Below are 25,904 nucleotides of genomic sequence, written 5' to 3'. Positions count from 1 at the left end.
TAATGTGTTAATTGTTAACTTATGTAGAAACCTTCAGATTGTCAAAATCTCTCTGGTATTTTTCCCTTAGATCTGCAGCGGTTCCCTCTAGCTGCTTCTGCCCCAGATCATCACGCATCATGTCCATTTGGGTCTCTAGTTCCTGGATCCGTTCGTGCAGCACTGTCATGGAGTCCAGCTCTGCCTGCTTCACAACTTGTAGTGAGTTTCTACCAACAGCCATCTTGTTGCACAGAGCACCTGCTCCATCACAGCTGTCACTGCTCTGCATCAAGAGGTTTTGGTGAAATATAATTTCTGAATTTTCTCTTTGATGTTCCAGAGATTTTTCTAACTGTCTAACCTTTTGCTCATATTGGTTGTATAAATTGTGCTTTTCCTCTTCAGGCATTATTAAACGCTCTTGTAACTTATCTTGTAAACTTTCTTCTAATTTCTTCATTTGCTCCCGATTCTGATCAGCCCTTCTTTGTTTCAGCATCTCTTCCATATTAATCAATTTGCTGCTTAGTGCCAGCTGGTACCCTGCTTCAATGTGGAGGAGATGATGCTTGTGCCTTTCTTGTAACTCTTGCAGTTCTTTTTGTTTCAGTTCTAATTCTGAGTCCTGCAGAGAGGCCTGCATCCGGAGGGTCTCATTTTCTTTTTCAAGCCCTGCAAGTGCATGTGAATAATCGTGCCATTCCTTCTGAAGTATCTGTTCATATTTTGCCCGTACAGAGGCAAGGTTTTTTGCATGCTCCTTGCACAAAGAATCTATATTATCACACGAATCTTTATATATTTTGAGCTCCTTCTCATGCTCTGTTCGCATTCTACTGACCACGTAAGTAATCTGAGCTTGAATCATGGCTTCTTGCACCAGCACAGATGCATAATTATTAATGTTTCGCATATAGATGTAGGAAGACAATACTTGAGAGACATCCAACAGCTTCTGACAAATGTCAGTGGCTTCCTCAAAAGTTGGAGTCTGCAAATCTTCAGATAATTGCTGAAGAACCATTGCTCGTTCCTTTAGCTGTTTAGCTAATTCTTCTCTGACTGTTCCTGAAAAATCCCATTCCATTTTATTCTCAGATAGGTTTTTTTTCAGCTGCTTATCAACAACATTTAAAGCCAGGCTCCGGGCCTCTTCCCGTTTGATTTGTTCTGCATATGAAATAAGCTCTGGCTGGTTCATATTTAGTACCTTTCCCTCAGGATCTGTTGGGTTTTCAAGTTCCCCCAAAAGTTGCTGCTTGACCTTATTAATCTCAACTGTCTTGGTAACCATTAGAACTTCTCTCAACATCTTTTCCTTCTGTTCGGTTTCCTGCTGTGCATCCCGAATACCTTCTTCAAGTTTTCCAACTTTTTCACCGAAGGATTCTTGTATCTTTTGCACTGTGAATGCCAGCTCTGCTTTAAATGATGCCCTATCAGCTGCTCCACTGGCAAACTCATTAATAAAACCATCTACCCTTTTTTCTTCAGCAATTCCTTCTGGTTGAATGTTCTTCCTCAAGTTCTCTACTTCCATCCAGAATTCTCCTTCTGAAATGATTTTTTTCAGTAAGATATCTGCAAAGTCTGCAGGGCTGTTTGGTTCCCTGACCGGGTCTAAAGTTGGCAAAGCCGATAACAAAACCTCAGCTTCTTTACCAAGGCTTTCTAAGCTCCGCACAATATCGCTATCTTTATTTTGCAAAGCTTGCGCCATTTTTTCAAGAATTAGGGCTTCAAAAGCTAGTTTATCAGCAAAGAGTTTCAACTTGTCTTCATCTGAAATCTCAGGTTGCTGAAACAGTTCCTTCTCCCTTGCCAACAGAAACTGTCCCTGGAGCGGTACAATCCTGTCAGCTGTGCCACGGTGCATCTGGTCCTGGGTTTCTTGCAGCTCTTTGCGTTGCTTCTGGAGGAATCTTTCCACCTGCTCCAAGCAATGTGAAGCATCAGCCAGGCTACTTTTCATGTCTGACAAGCTACAAAACTGAACTTTGTTTGTCTCTGTCTCATCTCTAAGATGGCTCTGGACATTTTGCTTACAGGTACCCATCAATGAACAGACTTGGTCATACTTCAGCTGCATTGACCCTAATTGGCTGCTGGTATCTTGGACTAGTTTCCACCTCCGTGCTTTTTCCACTTGAAGCTGCATTGTCAATGCATCAAGTTTAGACAAACCCACTTCAGTTGTCATCGGCTTAGAATGTGTTTCCATCAAATTCTCTAGACTTCTACCTTGCTGCTCTTCCAACTTCAGATTTACATCATTTTTTCCTTCAGTAACGTTAAGTTTCTTTTCCAGTGAATGAACAGTGGAAATGCAAAATTGCACTTCAGCTTCTGTGGGCTCACAATATGCTAGTGCATCTGATAGGGTGCTTTGTTTAGAACGGCACCCATCCAGGGTGATATCTGAAGTATTGTTGACCCACAGTTTTTCTGTTCTGTCATTAGGACTATACCTTTGACAATGTATGCTGGAGAACCTAATTCTTTGCTTTTTAGGGCAACCACGGGATGCTGTCTTGAACTTAACCTTTTCTAGAACTCGTGGCTTTGTTTCCCTGGCCTGAAGGTCTGAAGAGTCCAGTTGAGTTTTTAATTCTTCTATCACCTCCATAAACTCTTCATATTGTTGCTGTCGAACATTTTCGGAAACTTTGAGTTCCTCTTTAAGTTTGTCATTTTCTAGCTTAAGCTCTTCATTTCCAAGTTGCAATGTATTTAATTTTTGTTCTAATTCAATAATATATTTGTCAGTGTTTAACTTCAACTGAAAGTCTTCTCTACCACTCTCACTATTTGTGTTGGAACTAGCAGAGCAGAATTTCTGCAAAGCTACTTCCCTGATCTGCAGTTTCTTCTCTGCCTCCTCCAGGCTACTCCCCAGAGCAGTCAGCTTAACCAGGGTTTCATTAAGCTTTCTGTTCTTTGTGAAATTTTCGTATACCTCCCTGGTCTCCTTCAGTTCTGCATTCTTTTCTTCCAACATTTTCTGAGTTAGCTGAAATGCATCAGACAACTTTTCGTATGAGCTTTCCAGATTGTGAAATTGAGTCTGCTGACTCTGTAACTTGGCATTCTCAGTGTCAGTCTCCTTCAATTGATTAACCAGGTCCTCACATTTACACTTCAGCTTTTCTCTTTCATTATTAAGTTCTTTAAGACATTGTGACAGAGTCTGAATGGTTATTTCCTTCTCTTCCAGTTGGTACATAATCTGGCACTTCTCCATTGTATTTGCTGATAGCTTCAGATGTTCCATTTGCTGTTTGTGCTTATATTGCACAAGTTTTTCTTCTGTGTCTCTTATGTTTTGTCTCTGGATCTCCTCTTCCTCTTCATAAATTTGTTTTAAAACCTCATAGTTTCTATGGAGCCTTTCCTGCTCCCTGGCACCAAACTTACTGATGTCACATGATCCATCTTGGAAATCTGTTTGCAAAGTCTGTTGTTTTGCCAGTTCCTTGGAAGTCTGAATTTTCTCTAAATTTTCTGCACCATGTGGCCTGTCCTCACTATCCTTCAGTTGGAGTTTCACAGTTTTCTCTTTCTGTCTTCCTTCCTTCCATTGCTCTTGGATCCTCTGGCTTTCAGTCAGTAGTTCCTGCTTTTGTTTGTTTAATGCTTGCTCATTACCTGTCCCTTCAGACACTGTGCAACTTAATTGTCCCTGCAGCTTCTGTATTTCCATCTCCTGCTTTTGGATTATATTATTTGCTTCCTCATAGCTTTGTTTTAAAGTTTGAAGTTGCTGACTGGCCAAGGTTTGATGCTCATATTGAGTTATGAGCTCATTTTGAAGATCTCGGTTTAGTTTTTGGAGTCTTTGCCAGGCTGATGAAGGTGAGGGTATTCCCTTTGACTTTAAAAGATGATGAGAGATTAGTTAATAACAGTCTTTTCTCCAGATACTGAGTGTTACACCTCTGGCCAAAATGGGATCAGGAAAGATATTGCTAGTGTCACATTATAAGTTAGTCCACAGTGATCCTTTTCCATATTACATGGTTTGCCTCATCTTTCTGCCTGCTTCCAATAACAAGTTGCATAATAATTGGAATGGTTGAGTGCAAGAGGAGCGAGGAGCCAAATATTCTGATTTCTGGAGAAAATTCAGATTGAACAAATCTACCAATGATTGCAAGGAATTTGAAATACACAGAACACAAACAACAAGAGTCAAACAGAGACATGCAGAACTCTCTCAGCACCGAAGCCATAAAAGACATGGGGAAAAGAAGCAGAAATGTAGCTAAGTATTCACGATTTTTCAGCTGTGCTGTCCTGATAGCAAAGGCCAGAGATGTGACTCTCAGTGGTAACCCCAAAAGTTAGTTTTCATGCCACACATCAACATGCAAACAGAGGACTAAACAGAAAATAAACAAGACATTAGTAAAAATTTACAACATTGGAGAGGAGTGCTGCATGTATTATAATCCATAATGTGTTTCTGGAGTTACATGTGTATACATTTATAACTAAACAAATATAGAACTTTTCTCAGTATGCTAATCTTGAGTTAAATCAAGTGCTGTCGCTGATTATTTAAATACAGGAATGCAATTGTGGTGAGTACAGAATTTATTAATATTAACAAGCCCAATGTGACTGATCACAGTCCAGAGTGATGTAGCACAATGGCTATTCTTTTACTTACTTGAAGAACATAACCATCCCGTGCATTGTGTTCCCTCTCCAGAGCCGCCCTCAGCTGCCCCTGCAGCTCTCTGTTTTGTTCATGCAGCCTGAAGACCTCCTGATGTGACTGCTCCAACTGTGGTGGTAAAAAGCACAAATAAATGAAACAGTTACAGCTTCCTAAAGGAGGAATAGATGATTGGGAACAAGAATTACTGAGGTATTACAGAACCAAATTAAAGTTCTTTCTAGAGATGCTAGCTTCTTACAAAGGTTAGATAACTGGGAAAGGAATTATACCTCTATCAAGGAACTAGGTAAGGCGAACAAAGTTACAATGTCCAGAGACTGACAGAGCGAAGATTTGCTGAGGAAAAGAAACTAGCTTGAACAGGATTTCAGCACTGGGGTAGAATAGGACTGAATTTGTAAAACCAAATAGCTAGATTTCTGCGTCCTGATTGTTGGTTTTGCAGCTTATTTAAATCCTCTCAAAACAAGAGGTAGTTGGGCTACAAAGGCCCAACAGAGTGAATGAAGAGTGTCTGATCTGAACTGGAGTTCACCACTCAAGAGTTGCTAGCTTAAAATTATTTTCAGTTATTTTTGAGTCCTTTTGAATCCATTTATTGCAGTGAGACAGTGGAAACCAGTGTTACTCACAATTGACATCACAAGATGTGATAATCATGGGGGACATTAATCTACTTATAGACTGGTTAAATCAGGTGGGCAAAGGTAGCTTAAATGCAGAATTTATAGAAGGTTTTCAGGATAGTTTCTTAAAAGAGTATGTTCAGGAATCAACCAGAGAGCAGACCATACTAATATTGAGCAATGAGATAGGATTAATTAATGACCTCATAGTGAAGGTACCTCTAGGTAGCAGCAATAATAATTTGATTGAATTTTACATTCAGTTTGAGGGAGAGAAGAGAGGTAATAAGGGCAATGATGAGGGCATGAAAGCAGAGCTAGCTAAAGTGAACTGGCAAATGACATGAAGGGATAGGTCAATAGAGATGCAGTGGCAGACATTTAAGGGGATTTTCAGAACACACAGAATGGATACATTCCAATGAGAAAAAAAATTCCAAGGGGAGGACCCACCATCTGTGGTTAACTAAAAAAGTTAAAGAAAGTATCAAACTTAAAAGAAAAAGCATATAATTGCACAAAGACAAGTGACAGGTCAGAAGATTAGCCAGAATATAAAAAGCAGCAAAGAGTGATAAAAAGATTAATAAGGAAGGAAAAAATTGAGTATGAGAGAAAGCTAGCTGGAAATATGAAAACAGATAGTAAGAGTTTCTATGGATATTTAAAAAAAAGAGTTAACAAAGTGAGCATTAGTCCTATAGAAAGTGATGCTGGGGAATTAATAATGGAAAATAAGGAGATGGCAGATGAATTGAACAGGTATTTTGCATCAGTCTTCATTATAGAGGATACAAGTAACATCCCAGAAATAGCTGTAAGTCAGGAAATGAAAGGGAAGGAGGAACTCAATAAAATTATAGTCTCCAAAGAAGTGGTACTGAGCAAATTGTTGAAGCTGCGGGCTGACAAGTCCCGGGTCCTGATGGATTTTCATCCTAGGGTCTTAAAAGAAGTGGCGAGTGACACAGCTGATGCATTGGTTTTAATTTTCCAAAATTCCCTAGATCCAGGGAAGGTTCCATTAGATTAAAAATAGCAAATGTATTTTATTCAAAAAGGGATGGAGACTGAAAGCAGAAAATTACAGGCCAGTTAGCTTAACATCTGTCATAGGGAAAATGTTAGAAACTATTTTAAAGACATTATAGCAAGGCACTTAGAAAAACTCAAGGTAATCAGACAGAGGAGAGTGTGAGAGGAGAACCCCGGAACAGGTACTCAGTAGCAGCTAGAGGAGAGTGCAAGAGGAGGACCCTGGGACAAGCAATCAGCAGCACCTAGAAGAGAGTGTGAGAGGAGGACCCCGAGCCAAGCAGTCAGCAGCACCTAGAAGAGAGCAGAGGAGCTATAAAAACAGTGCGAGAAGCGGTGAGAGTTTGAAAGCAGAGGTGACTGAGGGAGTTCAGTGAGAAGAGAGGTGGTGCTCCTTTCCTTTTCTACCTTTCTTTGGAAAGAAGAGTGACAGCCTTGGTAAGTAGGACCTGATGAGTAAATTAGAAAAATGTAATATTTTTAAACAAGTAGCTATACTTGGATTTAGCTGAGTTACACCAGGAATAAGGGATATTTAGGGCCAATATAATAAAGTAATATACATAATCCAAAGTAGAATAAAGTTAATATAAGGGAAGTAGAGTTAAGACATGGCAAGGCAGCTTAGTCAAATGGAATGTGTGTCCTGTAATCTGTGCGAAATCATGGCGCTACCGTTGTCCTAGATGACATATGCAGGAAGTGCTGCACATGTGGTCACATTGCAGCTTAAGAGCCTGGAGACAGATAGGGAATGGGAGACCGCCAGGCAGTCCAAGAGAAGTAGGCAGGTAGTGCAGGAGTCGCCTGGGGTCCTGCTCACCAATTGGTTTTCCGTTTTGGAAGGTGGTGAGGCACTAATTCTTCAGAGGAGTGCAGTCAGAGCCAAGTTTGTGGTATCACGAACAGCTTGGCTGTACCGGAGGGGAGGAAGAAGAAAGGAAGAATAATAGTGATAGGGGATCAGACAGGTGTGTGGCTGTAGATGTGACTCCAGGATGGTATGTTGCCTCCCTGGTGCCAGGGTCAAGGATGTCACAGAGCAGCTGCAGAACATTCTTTTGGCAGAGGGTGGACAGCCAGAGGCTGTGATCCATATTGTTCCAATGACTTGGGTAGGAAGGGGGATGTGGTCCTGCAATCAGAATTTAAGGGAGCTAGGTAAAATGTTAGTAAACAGGACCTCAAAGGTAGTAATCTCCAGATTACCCCCAGTGCCATGTGCAGTGAGTACAGAATAGAAGGATAAGGAATATGAATGTGTGGTTGGAAAGATGGTGTAGGAGGGAGGCCTTTAGATTCCTGGGAGACTGGGACTGGTTCAGGGGGAGATGGCACCTGTACCAGGTTGCTCCTGAATAGAGCTTGGACTGAGCTCCTCACGGGGCATTTTGCTATTGCTTTAAACTAACTTGGCAGGGGTTTGGGAACCAAGAGAACATATTAGAGAGGAATTCCAGGGTGCACCAAATACTGGGAGGGACAGATAGCGCTAGTATAGACAATAGCGAGTTAATAGGCGAAGTCAGGGTGAGGCAGAAAATAACAAAATCTAAATCAGGGTTACTATGCATGAATGCGAATACATGGAGTATAGTAAATAAGATTGGGAGTTACAGGTGCAGATTGCCATGTGGAAACATGATGTTATGGCGATAACAGAGATCTGGCTCAAGGAAGAGCAAAGTGGGTGTTAAATACTCCTGGATACAAGGTGTTCAGAAAAGATAGGAAAGGAGGAAGGGTGGCCGTATTGGTTAAGGACAGCATTGCAGTGTTGCAGAAAGAGGATGTCCCAGAGCGTTCAAGGATAGAATCAATTTGGCTAGAGCAAAAAAGGTGCAATTACAATGCTCGGTGTAGTCTATAGACCACCAACTAGTGAGAAACAAATCTGCAGGGAAATTGCAGAGAGATGTAAGCATTATAGAGTAGTTATAATGGGGGACTTTAATTACCCGAATATAGACTGGGACAGTAATAGTGTAAAGGGTGGAGAAGGGCAAAAGTTCCTAGATTGTGTTCAGGATAATTTTCTACAGCATTGTGTTCAATCCAACAAGAAAAGATGCACTGTTGGACCTGGTTCTTGGAAATGAGGTGGGCCAAATAGATCAAGTGTCAGTGGGGGAACATTTAGGAGACAGTGGTCATTGCATTGTACGTTTTAGGATGGTGATAGAAAAGGACGATAGACAATCCAGAGTAAGAATAATTAATTGGACAAGAGCCACCTTCAGTGGGGCAAGAAAGGAGCTGGGCCAGATAGACTGGGACGAAAGATTGGCAGGAAAAACCATAGCTGAACAATGGGCTACTTTCAAAAAAGATTTGGTTCAGGCACAGTCGAGGTATATTCCATCGAAAGAGAAAGGTAGGGCAAACAAATCCAGAGCTTCCTGGATGAAAAAGGATATAGAAATTAAGAATAAAAAGTGTGCTTATGACAGGTGTCAGGTAAAAAATACAATTGAGAACCAGGCTGAATACAGAAGGTTCAGAAGGGAGTGAAAAAGCAAATAGGAGAAGCAAAGAGGGAGTATAAAAAAAGACTGGCAGCTAACATAAAAGGGAATCCCAAAGTCTTCTATAGGTATATAAATAGTAAAAGGGTGGTAAAAGGAGGAGAAGGGCTGATTAGGGACCTAAAAGAGAATTTAGCCATGGCCCCTTCGTCCATGTGTGAGGTATTAAATGAATACTTTGCATCCGTCTTTACCAAGGAGTTAGATGCTACCCAGGCCATGGTGACAAACAAGGAAACTCTGTCACCAGAGGGTTCAAAATTGATAAGGAAATGTTGAATAGACTGTCGGTACTTAAAGTTGACAAGGCACCGGGACTGGACAAGAGGCATCCAAGGACATTGAAGGAAATGAGTGTAGAAATTGGAGGGGAACTGGCTGTAATTTTTCAGTCTGCCCTGGACTCAGGGGAGCTGCCAGAAGACTGGAGAATTGCAAACATTACGCCCTTGTTCAAAAAAAGTTGTAAAGATGAGCCCAGCAATTACAGACTACTCAGTTTAACTTAAGTGGTGGTCAAGATTCTAGAAACAATTATTCAGGATATAATTAGTAGTCACATGGAAAAATATGGGTTGATAAGGAAGAGCCAGCATGGATTTCTAAAGGGGAAATCGTGTTAACTAACTTGCTGGAGTTTTTTGAAGAGGTAACAGAAAAGGTCAATAAGGGTAATGCTGTTGATGTGCTATTCATGGACTTTCAAAAGGCATTTGATACAGTGCCATACAACAGACTTGAGAGAAAAGTTATTGCTCATGGAATAAAAAGGACAGTAGCAACGTGAATACAAAATTGGCTGAAAAATAGGAAGCAGAGAGTAACGGTCAATGGAAATTTTTTGTGCTGGAGGATGGTTTGTAGTGGAGTTCCCCAAGGGTCGGTATTGGGACCCTTGCTTTTCCTGATATATATTAATGATCTAGATCTTAGTGTGCAGGGGACAATTTCAAAGTTTGCAGATGATATGATGCTTGGGAGTGTTGTAAACTGCAAGGAGGACAGTGTAGATCTTCAAAAGGACATAGACAAGTTGGTGGAGTGGGCAGATAGGTGGCAGATGAAGTTCAATGCAGAGAAGTGAGAGATGATGCATTTTGGTAGGAAAAACATGGACAGACAATATAAAATAAGGGTTGAAATTTTGAAAGGGGTGCAGGAGCAGAAAGGCCTGGGTGTATATGTGCATAGATCATTGAAGGTGCAAGACAGAAGGAGAGAGCAGTTAATAAAGCATTTAGTATCCTGGGCTTTATTAATAGGGGCATAGAGAAGAAGAGCAAGGAGGTTATGTTGAATTTATACAAGACACTCGTTAGACTTCAGCTGGAGTATTGTGTACATTTTTGGGTGCCACATTATAGGAAGGATGTGAACACATTGGAGAGAGTGCAGAAGAGGTTTACAAGAATGGTTCCAGGGATGAGAAACTTTAGCTATGAGGACAGATTGGAGGGTTGGGACTGTTCTCCTTGGAGAAAAGACGACTAAGAGGAGATTTGATAGAAATGTTCAAAATCATGTGGGGGCTGGACAGAGTAGGTAGGGAGAAGCTGTTCCCACTTGTAAAAGGATCAAGAATGAGAGGGCACAGATTTAAGTGATTTGCAAAAGAAGCAGATGTGACGTGAGAAAAAGCTTTTCCACACAACGAATGGTTCAGGTATGGAATGCACTGCCTGGAAATGTGGTGGAGACAGATTCAATCGAGACATTTAAGAGGGCATTAAATGATTATTTGAACAGAAACAATGTGCAGGAGTACAGGGAAAAGGCAGGGCAATGGCACTGGTTATAATGCTCGTTTGGAGAGCTGGCACAGACAGGATGAGCCAAATGGCCTCCTGTGCTGTTAAAATTCTGTGATTCTGTGTCAACATGGTTTGGTGAAGGGAAAATCATGTTTAACCAATGTATTGGAGTTCTTTGAGGGAGTAACTTGTGTTATGGATAAAAGGGAACCAGTAGATATACCGTACTTAGGTTTCCAGAAGGCTCTTGATAAGGTGCCACACCAAAGATTATTGCAGAAAATAAAAGCTCATGGTGTAGGGAGTAACACTGGCATGGATAGAAGATTGGCTGGATAACAGGAAAAAGAGTAAACATAAATGGGCCATTTTCTGGTTGGTAATGAGTGTTATGCCACAGGGATCAGTGCGGGGGCCTCAACTTTTTACAATTTATATAAATGACTTGGATGAAGGGACTGAAGGTATGATTGCTAAATTTGCTGATGATACAAAGATCAGTAGGAAAGTAAGTTGTGAAGAGGACATAAGGAGGCTCCAAAGGGATATAGATAGATTAAGTGAGTGGGCAAAGATCTGGCAAATGGACTATAATGTGGGAAAATATGAAATTGTCCATTTTGGCAGAAAGAATAAAAAAGAAGCACATTATCTAAATGGTGAGAGATTGCAGAGCACTGAGATGGAGAGGGATCTGGGGGTCCTAGTGCATGAATTGCAAAAGGTTAGTATGCAGGTACAGCATTGTGAAGGGAATTGAATACAAAGGTAGGGAGGATATGCTTCAGTTATACAAGGCATTGGTGAGACCACATCTAGAGTACTGTGTACAGTATTGGTCTCCTAATTTAAGGAAGGATGCAAATGCATTGGAAGCAGTTCAGAGAAGGTTTATTAGACTAATACCTGGAATGGGCAGGTTGTCGTATGAGGGAAGATTGGGCAGGCTAATCTTGTATCTGCTGGAGTTTCGAAGAACAAGAGCTGACGTGATTGAAACATATAAGATGCTGAGGGGTCTCAGCAGGGTGGATGTGGAAAGAATGTTTCCTCGTGGGAGAATCTAGAACCAGGGGTCACTGTTTAAAAATAAGGGGTCGCCCATTTAAGACAGAAATGAGAAGAATTTTGAGCCTTTGAAACTCTCTTCCTCAAAAGGCAGTGAAAGCAGAGTCTTTGAATATCTTTAAAGCAGAAGTAGATAGATTCTTAATAAGGAGGTGAAAGGTTATGGGGATAGGCAGGAATGTGGAGAAGTCAGATCAGCCATGATCTTTCTGAATGGCGGAGCAGGCTCAAGAGGCCAAGTGGCCTACTCCTGCCCTTAACTCGTATGTTCATAGGAATTTCTGTAGTGAGTGTCCAGAATAACCACAGATGTAAGAGATGTCTCCAGATAAATTCGCTCCAATTCAAATTTTCTGAACAAGGAACAGTTAGAGAAATTCTGCAGTACATAGGAAGAGGAAGTTTCTAGAATACAGATGCTCTCCAGCAGATTGAAAGGGATAATAATAGAGGAAGAAAAGCAGATCACCATCTGCTGTTGGGGGGGGATGGAGAACCCAGGTGGAAGAAGTTCAATAAACTCCTGGGGTCTGAAGCAGTCTGATGAATACATATATAAGGCTGGATACAAACAACATTGAGGAAGAAAAGCACAACCAATGCTATGGCACTGTGGAGCAAAAAGGGTGGAGGGGTAATTGACTGCAGGACTATATTGGTGATTAGAGTTTAGATCATGCGAGGACCAGACATTCACTTATGTAACTGTAAACATAATTTCCAAATACAGAGTTGCTTTCCAAATTCAATAAAAGGGACATAACTCTGAGTGCACCACTTAGAAATGGACAGGTTACAGAAGCTGTGGTTCAATGTTACAGGAAAGGATAGGACTCAGGCCCTACTGTTTTGGATGTAGAAGTTAGATCGAGAAGCAGAAAGTCAAAATATTTAACTTCAGCAGTATTATCAGTGCGCTGGTACAAGTAGATTACACCAGATTATGGAGTCGAATGTATGGCTAGAAAAGTGGTGTGGGAAGGAAGGATTCAGAGTTTTGGGACAGTGGAGTACAAGCGAACTGTACTGATAGAACAGCCCACACCTATAAAGAATTAGAACCAACATGGGAAGTTAATTAGACATTTGGAGAGAATGGGAGCAGCCAGGAGGACAGAAAACAAGGATAGGGATAAAAGGAAGGTGTGGTTAGTCATGTTTCATCAGGATCTGTGTTGGGGCTATTCTTACTTAATACTCAAATAAATTATAGGAACTGAAGAAATATCAAAATTTGTTGAAGATGCTAAATTAGAGGATATGGCAAGATTGTTAGAAAGATTGTGAAAGATTATGTAAGCAGATGCAGTTCAAGGCAGAAGATTGTGAAATTATATATTTTTGGATATCAAAGTAGAGAAAGAAAGTAGACCTTAAATAGTAAAATTTTAAATGGAATCGGGGAACCTTTGCTGTGCAGCTACACAGGACATTGAATGGAGAGCCGAAGCAAATAAGGCTATTAAACAGGAATCCTTAGTTTCTCCAGATACAGAGAACATAAAAGCGAGCAAGGTTGAATTTGCAGAAAAAGTTTAATTAGACAGTTGGTGTATTACGTACAATTTTTGGTACCTTACAGGGGATAGAAAAACAACAAAAGAAATATAGTGTAGATTTGTAAGATGTTACATGTGATAAGGGCTTGGATTATGAAGAGGAACGAGAGAGTTAGGGCTGAGAAGATTAAAAGATGGCCTTTTTTCAAAGCCTTCTTAATTTCTAAGACATTGATAAGGATGGAATATTATTCTAATTTTACATATTAAATACTCTGTTTCCATAATTGAAAAACCATTACAAAGTCTTACATCATTGGTCAGTCCTTACCTCCTTGTCCAACATTAACGCCAGGTCCTGGGAAGGAGGTCTTCCTTCACTGGAGGTCTGCGTAGTGAGGATAGGAACTTGTTTCTCCTCACGCAATGGTGTACATTCCACCTGCTGCCATCTATGCTCAATTTCAACATCAACGTTTTTACCTCTCGGGGATATGGTGGCCCCATCCACCTCCATCCTGTTCACATCATTGCAACCCAAAGAAAAAGAAACATCAGTTGTCTCAAATCGTTTCCGTCTCTCCTCTCGCCGCCGTGCACGGTCCCTTTCCAATTCCTGAGAGTCTGTTTCAAAATTAGTCATGGTCCTGAGGTACAGGGAAGTAGGTCTGTGAACATATCCTCCACTGGGTCGCTGTTGTGCCGGACGAAATTCTGCCCAATCAAATGTTCTTGAGCGCCCTTCTTTTCTTCGCTCCCGGGCCCTGCTTTTCTTCTGTTCAGCTTCTAAACCAGCTCCATCTGTCAAGGTTATTGCTGGTTTTGCTCCGTTGACTGATGCACCTTCAAACAGAGTTCTTACTTTCAGCTTCTCCTCTGAGATGTTCCTGTTAGAAAGCAAAGAGAAAGAAAATTACAGCCATCAGTCAATTAAACACATCTGCTCACATTCCCAGTGATTTAGCTACTCTCTTCTAGATTTCCCTTTTTGTTATGGCACGGCTGACGGTAAATGCCAAGCTGCCCAAATCCCAGAGGAAAACTTGAAACAGCTGCCAAAATGGTTTTTGCAATTTGTATAGTACGAGGAAAGGCGCTGAAATCAGGAAATGATGGCCCCGTGATGATTGTGATGATTTTATAGCAAACGTTTATTAAAAGAAAGAAGAGAAAAAAACACTTCCACTTAAACACAAGAATGACTTCACACATTACACATTACTTTAAAAGTTACACAGATCTTAACTTAACTACCCTCAGAGCTAACCGTCCCTTTTCTGTTCAGCAATTATCCTTATAGATTTCAAAATCTATAGAATTCCAGTAATTTTTACCATACACTGCCTTTTTTCGTAGGGGTGTCCTTGAGGCTGACAGCAACTGGATCTTCAGGTCTGGCCTTGTCCACACTGATTTCTGGGAGTTCTGTCCAGCTATCCTACTGGCTTCTGGGAGATCTAAACAGCTACCCCGTCACTTAGGCTTTAGCATTTCCTTAAATGTGTTCCTTCACTTTGATCTCTCTATTGTCTCAACCAGTCTCTTTAGAAATGCTTTTTTCTCCAGACTTGAGTAGACTCTACTTTAGCTCCTCATTTTTTTTTAAAAAGTAAACTTACCCTATCTTTACCTTATTTACTTACACCTTTTTACAACCTGCATATCCCCCTTTGAACTAAAACCACTCAATTCAAAGCTACTCCTGTTATTGCTTTATGAAAAACTCTGATTAAAGTTTCTCTTGGTTCATTAGCATATCAAAACCACTTCTTACTGTTGGCTTTAGACTCTTGCAGTCACTCTGGCTCTTACTCCAGTTACCACGTTTACACCCCCAACAGCCTGTCTTTCAGAAATATGACAGGGTTATTAACAGAAGAAAAACATTACAATTTCTTGTCTTCTTGACAATTTGCATCTCATTTTTTGACTATTTTCTTCCATTAGATTACTGGGCCGTGAGGAAGAGGGGGAGGAAAGGAAGTCTAGTTGTGATGCTTTGGTCATCAGAATGTGGGATGAGCTTAGAGAAGCAGTTGATCTTTTCCTGCCCATCAATTTTGTTAGTTCATCTATTTACAAATTGAATAGATTTGATAGCATAAAAGTAGAGAAAATACTTTCTCTAGGAGAAAAATCCAAACTAGAGGTCAAAATATGATAGCCACTCGTAAATTAAATAGGGAATTCAGAAGAAATTACTTTATCTGAAGAATTGTTAGGATGTGGAATTTGCTATAACATAGAGAGATTATGGTAAATAGCATTTTAATTTTTTTTCAGATGATCTGGGTGTCACTGCCTAAGCCAGTATTTGTTGCCCATCCCTAATTTCCTTGAGAAGGTGGTGGTGAGCTACCTTCTTAAACTGCTGCAATCCATGTGGTGTAGGTATACCCACAGTACTGTTAGGGAGTTCCACAATTTTGACCCAATTACTGATTTGGTTCCAAGTCAGGATGGTGTATGGTTTGGAGTGGAACTTGCAGGTGATGGTGTTCCCATGCATCCGCTGCCCTTGTCCTACTAAGTGGTAGGGTCCCAGAGGACTGGAAAATCGTTAATGTAACCCCCCCTGTTTAAGAAGGGAGTGAGGCAAAAGACGGGAAATTACAGGCCGATTAGCCTGATCTCGGTCGTTGGTAAGATTTTAGAGTTCATTATTAAGGATGAGATTTCAGAATACTTGGAAGTGCATGGTAAAATCGGGCAAAGTCAGCATGGCTTCATCAAGGGGAGGTAAATCTGTTACAAATCTGTTAGAATTCTTTGAGGAGGTAACGAGTAGGTTAGTCAAAGGACAGCCAATGGATGTTATCTACTTGGACTTCCAGAAGGCCTTTGACAAGGTGCCGCACAGGAGGCTGCTCAGTAAGATAAGAGTCCATGGTGTTAGAGGCAAGGTACTAGCATGGATAGAAGATTGGCTGTCTGGCAGGAGGCAGGGAGTGGGGATAAGGGGGTCCTTCTCGGGATGGCGGCCGGTGACTAGTGGAGTTCCGCAGGGGTCAGTGTTGGAACCACAACTTTTCACTTTATACATTAATGATCTAGATGAAGGAACTGAGAGCATCCTGGCTAAGCTTGCAGATGATACAAAGATAGGTGGAGGTACAGGTAGTATTGAGGAGGCGGGGAGGCTGCAGGAATTTGGACAGGTTAGGAGAATGGGCAAAGAAGTGGCAGATGGAATACAAGGTGGGCAAGTGTGAGGTCATGCACTTTGATAGGAAGAATAGAGGCGTAGACTATTTTCTAAATGGGGAGAGAATTCAGAAGTCTGGAGTGCAAAGGGACTTGGGAGTCCTGGTCCAGGATTCTCTTAAGGTTAACTTGCAGGTTGAGTCGGTAGTTAGGAAGGCAAATGCAATGTTGGCATTTATTTCGAAAGGACTAGAATATAAAAGCAGGGATGTGCTGCTGAGGCTTTATAAGGCTCTGGTCAAACCACATTTAGAATATTGTGAGCAATTTTGGGCCCTGTATCTCAGGAAGGATGTCCTGGCCCTGGAGAGGGTCCAGAGGAGGTTCACGAGAATGATCCCAGGAATGAAAGGCTTAACATATCAGGAACATTTGAGGACTCTGGGTCTATACTCGATGGAGTTTAGAAAGATGAGGGGGGATCTGATTGAAACTTACAGAATACTGAAAGGCCTGGATAGAGTGGATGTGGGGAAGATGTTTCCATTAGGAGAGACTAGGACCTGAGGACACAGCCTCAGAGTAAAGGGAAGACCTTTTAGAACAGAGATGAGGAGAAACTTCTTCAGCCAGAGAGTGGTGAATCTATGGAATTCATTGCCACAGAAGGCTGTGGAGGCCAGGTCATTGAGTGTATTTAAGACCGAGATGGATAGGTTCTTGATTGGTAAGGGGATTAAAGGTTACGGGGAAATGGTGGGAGAATGGGGTTGAGAAACTTATCAGCCGTGATTGAATGGCGGAGCAGACTGGATGGGCCGAATGGCCTAATTTCTGCTCCTATGTCTTATGGTTTTATGGTAAAGGGGTTTAGAAGATGCTGTCAAAGGAGACTTGGTGAGTTGCTGCAGTGCATCTTGTAGATGGTATACACCGCTGCCACTGTGCGACGGTGGTGAAGGGAGTGAATGTCAGAAGTGGGGATGTTTGCTGAAGACTGCATAATGTTCCACAACACTCACAAATCGTCAAATACTGAAGCAGTTTGCGTCTGCATGAAAGGGAGAGATGGTAGGCTATTCCATCATGGGGGTTATCATAGCAGGCCTACTCCAAGGACAGAAACTTTCAAGTATGAGTCAATGGCTAGTAATCAGGAGCAGGAGTTCTAGCTGGTTTTCTTTCCTTTCCTAACACAGATGCTCTGAAGCCAACTAGTAATCTTACTACATATAGTATTTTATTCTAAGTTATGGCTCAATTTACTATAAGCTGCAGACTGCTCAGCTTGAAGGTGCAAATTGTAAATGAGGCATTGTGTATAGCTAATGCTGCACTACAGGTGTTGAAAACAGGTATCAAGTTTCCTGTGAAAACTTTGTACCATGAGCAAAGGACAAGGTAGCTTTTGTTAAGCTGATTCCAAATTGATGGGATAGATTGGTACAAACTCCATTGGATCAATACAAGAACAAAATGCATTTATACAGCACATTTAATGTTGAAAGACATCTTAAGGTGCTTTTTCAGAAGCTTAAGCAACAAATATGGACATCGAGCCACAGAAGGAGAAATTAAAAGAGGTCACCAAAAGCCAAATTAAAGAGGTGGGTTTTAAGGAGAATATTAAAGGAGGAGAGGGAACTTGAGAGGCAGAGGGGTTAAGGGAAGGAATTGCTGAGCATGAGGTGAAGATAAGAGAGATGAACAAAAGACAGACGTCACAGGAACAGTGTGTTTGGGTAAGTGGAGAGGGACTGAAGAGTGGAAGTTGTAGTTCTGAAGGAAATTCCAGAGAAAGGGAAGGTTGATGTCACGGAGTGATTCAAACATAAAGATGATAATTTGAGGCATTAGAGATCCAGAAGGTAGAATAGGTCAGCAAGACGGATGACTGGGAATTAATACAGGATAGCTGAAAGGTCCAAGAGAGTTGAAAGAGAGGTTATGCCAGGTGTTATTAATATACATGGGGAAGCTGATGTTGCCAAGGAAGGCATTTAGATGCGGAAGAGGAGATGGTTCAAAGATGAATTGCTAGTAGAAATTCTATAGTTACAATTGCAAAGAAAAGCTTGTAATCAATGAGGACATGCCTCTGAGCAGAACAATGGTTTGTAACAAGATGACATGGTTGACTGTGTCAATGGCTGAAGAGAGATTGAAGAGGAACAGTAACAACTATAACAACTTATATATGCGCCATGATCACAGTCACAGAGAATGCCCTTTATGATTTTGGTTTATACTGTTTTGGTGCTGTGGGTAGAGGTGGAAAGCCAATTAGAGAGATTCATACAGGGAGCTGTTGGAAAGATGAGCACGGATTTGGGATGTAACAGCACAATTTCTCTTTGGAGAGGAAAAGGGAGATGAAATAGGGAAATGTTCACAATGAACATGAAAACTACATGACACATGTTGCTAATCACAACCAACAAATGACAGAGACAGACTGTGGCTCCAACCTTTGTTTCAGTACAGACATTTTCAGAGGAAAGCTCTTCCTGTGTTGCATTAAAAGAAAATCAGAGATTCATAAACAGTTGCAAAGTTAGAAGCACAAATCGATTAAAGGTAGTAATGTTAGAAATTGAAATACAGAAGAGCAATACAAATGAGAAAAGGGCCCATTGTGTTTGTCAAACCCATTTTAGTATGTGTAAAAGGTCTATGCAACATAAGTCTGCACATTCCTTTAACACCAAGCTCCCAAAGTTGCCAGATGACCTGGGAATGGTGATAAGTGCTCAAAAAGTCATAGAACTTACTCATTACCTTGAAGGTTCTCGCCTAACTCATGAATGCTTGTGTAGTTTAAGCTATGACCATTATACTAGCAATCTTGTTGCTGGTCTTTGGACCTCAGGAACGCTGCTCAGGTACTTTGAGCCACTTGCTATTGCTGTGAACATTTCCCAAACCTTTGACAAAGACTGGCACCACAATTTCTGAACAAACTCCCATTAAAACTATGTTTCTGCCTGACCAACTTGCTCTCGGATCGCCTGTGCTGTTGATAATGACTCATCCTCTGACAACTTTTCCTTTGACTCAGTGGTTTCTCAGAACTCTGTGCCTTTCCCTTCATATCAATGACCTAATTTGCTTATCATGCAGCATTATTTTTTTCCTGAATATTCCCTTCTACTTCATCAACTTCCAGAGCACTTGCCCTGTTGCCTTCTGCTTCATGCTACATCTAGATCTCCTCCATTTCACCATTTACCAAATGGTTGTTCCTCAGGTCACTTGCTTGTCTTGCTTGACAAGCCAGAGGAAATCGAGCGCTGCCTTCCTTCTCTGCAACATATTTCTTGATTTAGCTTGCCTTCACTTTTTAACTTTTCTGGTGTCCTGTACTATGGATTTTGACCAATGCTTTTCAATTAAAGACAATGAAAAGCTTTTCAAATTAACATGGGGGAAAAAGCAGAAGTCTTATTAGATATTTCCAATGACAATAAGGTGGCCAAGCCTGCAAACAGCTCATTTTGTGGGTGGATGTGGGATGTGGTAGAAGGCGAAGCTTAGATGGTAATCATCAACAATAACAACAACATGAACTTATATTGTACCTTCAATAAACCAAAATGTCCTAAGATGCTTCATAGGGGTGTTAGAAAACAAAATATGACATTGGGTCACATAAGGAGATATTAGGGCAGATGATTAAAAGCTTGGTCAAAGAGATAGGTTTTAAAGAGTGGTTTAAAGGAGGAGAGTGAGATAAGAAAGGCCAAGGGGTTTAAGGAGGTAAATTCCAGAGCTTAGAGCCCAGGTCGATGAAGGCATGGCCCCCAAAAGTGGACTAATTAAAATCAAGAATGCTAAAGAGGCAAGAATTAGAGGAGCATAGATACCTTGAAGGATTATTTGGGGCTGGAAAAGATTAGAGGTAGGGAGGGGCGAGGCCATGGTGGGGTTTTAAAAACAAGAATGAAAATTTTAAAATAGAGGCATTGCTTAAACAGGAGCCAGTGTAGATCAGCAAGCATGGGTGATGAGTGAATGGAATTTGGTGCGAGTTAGGCAGCAGAGTTTTGGATGTCCTCAGGTTTACGGAGGGTAGAATGTGGGAGAGGGTGTATTCAGTCAGGATTAACTCCATTACAATATGGCTGTCTCTTTGTTTATGTTGATTTACTGCATCAGAATCGGTGTCATTCTTTGGTTTAAGAGAGGCACCAAGGATTCCAGCTGCCAATTTTCAGACATTCTGCAAAGGTCACTCAAACTCCCTAGGTACCTACCTGGTTACATCTGGTGTAGTGACAGGATGCACATTTTTCATTATCGCTTGGATCCAGTTCCTGCGAATCCCTGATGTCATAGCAGACAACATGTACACCTTTGCTTTCGTCTAGATTACAGATTATAATAAAGAAGATGCACTAAGCACAGTGCAACACAGAATGGAAACTGTACAGCAAACAACATTAGAGAAGATACAGAATAACGGATAATTGGGAGTGAGTAACAGACTGGAATCTAATCACAGGTTTGGTTAGGTTTCACATAGAATAACTGGGAGAGAATTAAAGGCTGGAAATTCAGATGTTTATACCCCCTCCCTAAAGGCATTGTGGATGTACCTACATCACATGCGCTGCAGAAGTTCAAGAAGGCACCTCACCACCACTACCTCAAGGGCAATTAGAGATGGACAATAAATGCTGGCCTTGCCAACAACATCCACATCCCATGAATGAATAAGAAAAATATAAAATAACAGTATATTAAAGAGAACTATATGCTGAAATGTAATTGAGGGATTTGGACAATCTTGAAAAAGAACAAAATTTGACTATTTCAAACCATATTTTGAATTTTGCAATAATTCCTGGCCATCTGCTGTTAATTTAACCATTAATAAAGCTTTGAAATTTTGCACTCGAACACAAGGAATATTGGCACCTATCAATAGCACTAGCATAAGGTTTAACAAAGATAGCAGGGGCTCAGCATATACAGTCTTGGTCTACAGAGTGAATGAAATTATTTCATGTTCTCCCACCAACCTATCAGTTTGGCAGATCTTAGAATAGTTAAACCACTAAGACATTTAAAAAAAATATTTAGTGAGCATTTGTCAGAGGTTAGGAATCCTGTGGCGAGTAATTCACCAAAGCCTGTCCACCATCTACAAGGCACAAGTCAGGAGAGTGATGGAATACTCTCCCCATTTGCCTGGATGAGTGTAGCTCAAGAAGCTTGACACCATCCGGGACAAAGCAGCCTGTTTGATTGGCACTCCATCCATAAACATTCGTTCCCTCCACCACCGACACACAGCGGCAGCAGTGTGTACCATCTACAAGATACATTGCAGGAACTCACTTCAACACCTTCCAAACCCATGACCGTTATGAAGGATATGGGCAGCATACACATGGGCACACCACCATCTGGAAGTTTCCTTCCAAGCCACTCGCTATCCTGACTTAGAAATATATTGCCGTTCTTTCACTGTCGCTGGATCAAAATCCTGGAACTCCCTCCCTAACACCACTGTGGGTCTACATCCACCACATAGACAGCAGTGGTTCATGAAGGCAGTCACCACCACCTTCTCAAGGGTGAGTAGGGATTGGCAGCAAATGCTCGCCTAGCCAATGACGCCCACATCCCGTGAATGAATGAAAAAAAACTCCCAGGACAAGAACAGTGTCAATCAGATGCAGAGTAAGGCTTCCCCTATACTGATCGTTCAGGCATGCCTAAGTAAGGCGCAACACTGACTAAATGCAGAGTAAAGCTCTCATTATATCCCATACTTGTAAGAATGCTTGGCCATAGCAGAAGTTTTGATAGCTGAAATTATTTCTCTTATTAAAAACTGCCTCTTTAGTGTCAAATTGGGTAGTACTTTTGGTGTCACTCAGGTCCACTAGAAACTGTAGCAAATTATCTTAAAATTATTTCACGTAATCATCATTACAGATACTGTAGGATTCATGAGCTGAAGTGGCAGACAAATCCCTGAATTTATCCAGAAACTCTGTAAAAAGCCAATGAACATCTAATTAAAGATTTTTAAGTCACTGAGCTCAGGGTTTGGAGAGGGGCAAGTACTTGGAACACAGCCATTATTGGAAAGAACCTAGAGCCACAGATTATTAAAATTACTGTGGCAACACACACACAACTACTCCAATCTACCTGCTGGGGAATAAATGCTCCTGATTTAATCCAATATAAATTTGAATAATCTGTTGGTACAGAGACATTGCTCCATTTCATGTATTTATCCTGGAATATAATTTCAGATGAAATCTATACTTACATGGATCTGAAATCCATAGTTTCTCTGCACTTCATATTCAGTCACATCGTAGCAGCTACTTAAATCAATCTCACCATCTAAATCCACTGCCTGTGGAAACAAAGATGGAGAAGCTCATGTAAGATATAGACAGAGTTCTGCAGCAGCCAATCTCAGTTAAATAGCACAGCTGGATCATGAAAACCCAATCCAATACACTTGGAGTGTATGACATTGTCTTGCAAACTCACGAATAATAGATAGTACTAGGACAATATCCAATTAATACCCAGCTGCAGTGTATATACTGCTGGATACTGGACTCCGTTGGCTATGCTGTACAGACACAACTGCTATTAAGCATTTCCCCATGTGACTCTCATCACAATCAATGCTGTTAATGCATCAGCCTGGCTGCTGTGAGCTTCATACTTCCCTTAGAGTCCAAGTAACTTTACTTCCATTGTAACAGCAACATTGTCACTAAGAAATAACAAAAACACATTCAAAAGAATCGAACTGTCCTCATTGGTGTGTTAGGAAATAGAGATAGCTTAAGTAAGTTATACTTGTTTTTGTGGGTGTTAGGAATGAGTTTTAGCTTTAAAGTTTAAGTTTGATTTGTATTTCTGTATCTGTGTGTTTAAGAAGGGTCAAATGGAGTTTTGGTTCATTTTAAAAGGCTGTTTGCATTTCTAATGAGATGTTTATGATCCCTATGTGAAAGTAAACACAAGAGTAGGAAGAACAGTGCTGTTACTTAGCAACGGGGCATGGGGGGACCAGATAGGCAGGTTCCTCCCACAGGCACACACACACAAGAAAGACAGCAGTTTGATTTGGAAGCTATTTGAGTTCAGTTGGTTTGAAGACAGCTGTCAAGCAGAAGCAGCCTACAAGGGGACAGATAGCAAATCCCAAGCTAAGAAAAACCCCAAATGTCCAGGGGAGTGGAAGAAGAGAAAGTCCAAAGAAGACCTTTTAGTTAAAGGAGGGACAGGAACCTGAGAAAAGGTCCTGTTAAGTGAAATTAAGAGTGAGGGGCAGAGAGGAAGGCTCCAAGCTTCAGATTTAAAGTGAGAACAGCTTGTAAAAAGCAAGAAGGTTCAAAAGAGACAACTGGAGGTCTGTAATTCTTTGCTATGGACATGTGAAGCAGTGGTGTACTATTAAGGCTGAGTTGGTGAGAGACAGTGCATGACAGCTTGAGTGCCTGTGGTGATCCAGGGAAGAGGAACATCAGAAGCAGCATTTGAAATCCTGGAGGTGAACCCTTGTAGAAGGTGTCTGAGCAAAAATGTCAGTTTCGGAGAAGATTCCAAGGCGAGGTCCTGGAGTGTGGAGATTGGAAACCCTCGAGTGAAGACAGAATTCAGTGAGACTGGTTGGCTCACGCTGTGACAAGCATCTGGGGAGGAGTTGAGGAGAGATCCATAGCATCTGTTTGAGGTGGCATCTGTCACTTGGTTTCAGAGCGTGGTGTGTCTGACCACAGGGTGCCATAGGTTTACATGGACTGTGTGCTTATTGTGAACATTAGAGTATAAGATAGCTTTCGTAACTTGTGTTATCCTTACAAATCTGTATACATCTGTAAAGGTGTAGTTGTGAGTGAAGGAGTATTGTAATATAATTAATGTTTTATTCTTTTGTTAAAAGTTTATCAACTGACTCCTATGCCTCTGTCCAGTAGCTACTCACCACATATCTACACAAACAAAATAGAAATTAGCATCCATCAAGCTGGGTTCCACTCTGCGATCAGGCTTGTCCAGGGATAACCTCAGCTGTGGATCATAACAGGTGTTACCACAGCCTTACCTACCAATTGACCGTATGCACCACCCATGGTACTGAGCCATGTAGATCAAAAGTCCCTAATTTTGTCCACAGACTGTAATGTTGATAAATCTCAGCTGTTGTAGTGAAAAGAATGGCCTCAGTGTCTTTAGGTTACAGAGCAACAATTTAGTGAAGGTTCCCACTCCTGATATCCTGCTATAACGTGCATGTGTGTGAACAACAGGAGTGAATAGACTGGATCTATGGGCCATTCTCCCTATGGCTGAATACCATGCCAGTCACTGTTTGCATCACAAATTAAGAATACCACTTAGGGTAGCCTTGTTGAATTTTGACATGGGTCAGTGCATTCAAGAAGTGTAAAGAAAGAAGTTTAAGGCTGGAGCTGGAAATAAAACCCAATACAGCCATGAACATCAGCAGCTACCTACCAACCACCCTAGTCTGCAAAGATATGGCTGTGACACTCACCTCCTCTGCTGCAGAATCCCGGTAATACTTCAGAACCTGGTCAGTCAGAACGAACCAATGCTTCTTCCACTGAAAGAAAATAGAACAGTCACTGATACTCTCTTATTGGCACAACTTGCCTAGAAAGCCTCACCAACATACAGCCATTCCCTCCTTTCATGTCATGCTGTAATGTTCCCAAGTAGGAAACTGTTCCATATCACACAGTAAGGGCATAAGAATGGAGCCCTGGGCAACAGTCTCTATTTTCCTTGCTGAAGCTGAATGGCTTTCAATTTTAGTTTATGATTTTGTGTCAATGTTAGATAAAGGTAACAAATTAGAGACACAATGGACAAAAGGTATAGGAGTAAAAATACAGGAGCACTGGCTCTCAAAGGGTTAATCAGCACACTTCAAAGTAATTCATTGAAAGTCAAGTAGTTTAAAATGTTTCTAGAGAGATGATATTGTAAAAATACACTTCTTTCCTCCCAGTTACAAATCAAGCTGGATTTCCTACAAAACATATAGAATGTGGCATCCCTCACAGGATACCAAACCCTACCTGCAAAAATTTAATTTAGGATTAAGACATGGATGAGCATAACAGATGGCGTTTTACTCAACATTTAACTCATTCTGCAGCTGACCTCAGCACAATTGAAAAGCCAGAGTTAGTATTTTGGGTCAAATATGACTTCTTTCGAACTGGAGTTCTGAAGAAGTCATATTCGACTTGAAACGTTAACTCGGTTTAGCTCTCCATAGATACTGACAGACCTGCTGAGTATTTCCAGCGCTTTCTGTTTTTGTTTCAGGTTTCTAGCATCTGCAATACTTTATTTTTATTTTCGTGCTTGAAAAGCCATTGGTGCCCAAATCTGACACTGATGAGTGCAAAACTTTAACATAAACTGCAAGTAAAAAGAATAGGAAGACAGGAGGCAGTGTGAGGCAGAGTTTACCTTATGAGGAAAGGAGCAGTTTAATTTTGAAATGCTTTTCAAATAGTTCTTTATTCTCCAAACAGTTCACTACCAGCTGCATAAACCTGGAGAATACACAATGGAAG

The 25,904-nt window shown here is 41.1% G+C and overlaps 1 protein-coding gene and 1 long non-coding RNA gene across 3 annotated transcripts in view; one reads left to right on the top strand and one right to left on the bottom strand.

The window, feature by feature from the left end:
- The window catches only part of LOC121288054 (myosin phosphatase Rho-interacting protein-like), a 235,057-nt gene that overhangs the window by 21,591 nt on the left and 187,562 nt on the right, over nt 1-25,904 (bottom strand). For both annotated transcript variants that reach the window (XM_041206333.1, XM_041206334.1), the window contains exons 11-15: nt 24,851-24,919; nt 22,598-22,687; nt 20,565-20,674; nt 13,499-14,054; nt 4,652-4,768 (exon numbers count right to left, since the gene is read on the bottom strand). In XM_041206333.1, coding sequence (XP_041062267.1) covers nt 4,652-4,768; nt 13,499-14,054; nt 20,565-20,674; nt 22,598-22,687; nt 24,851-24,919 — 942 coding nt within the window. The remainder of the gene's footprint in view (nt 1-4,651; nt 4,769-13,498; nt 14,055-20,564; nt 20,675-22,597; nt 22,688-24,850; nt 24,920-25,904) is intronic.
- LOC121288056 lies at nt 134-25,904 on the top strand. The gene is made up of 3 exons (XR_005945297.1): nt 134-201; nt 4,694-4,852; nt 25,863-25,904. It is a non-coding gene; the product is annotated as an uncharacterized LOC121288056 (long non-coding RNA).

Source organism: Carcharodon carcharias, chromosome 15 (genome assembly GCF_017639515.1).
Source record: "Carcharodon carcharias isolate sCarCar2 chromosome 15, sCarCar2.pri, whole genome shotgun sequence".
NCBI classification, from domain to species: Eukaryota; Metazoa; Chordata; class Chondrichthyes; order Lamniformes; family Lamnidae; genus Carcharodon; species Carcharodon carcharias.
Note: the sequence above shows the minus strand (reverse complement) of the source record. Positions and strands in the feature narration are given on the sequence as shown.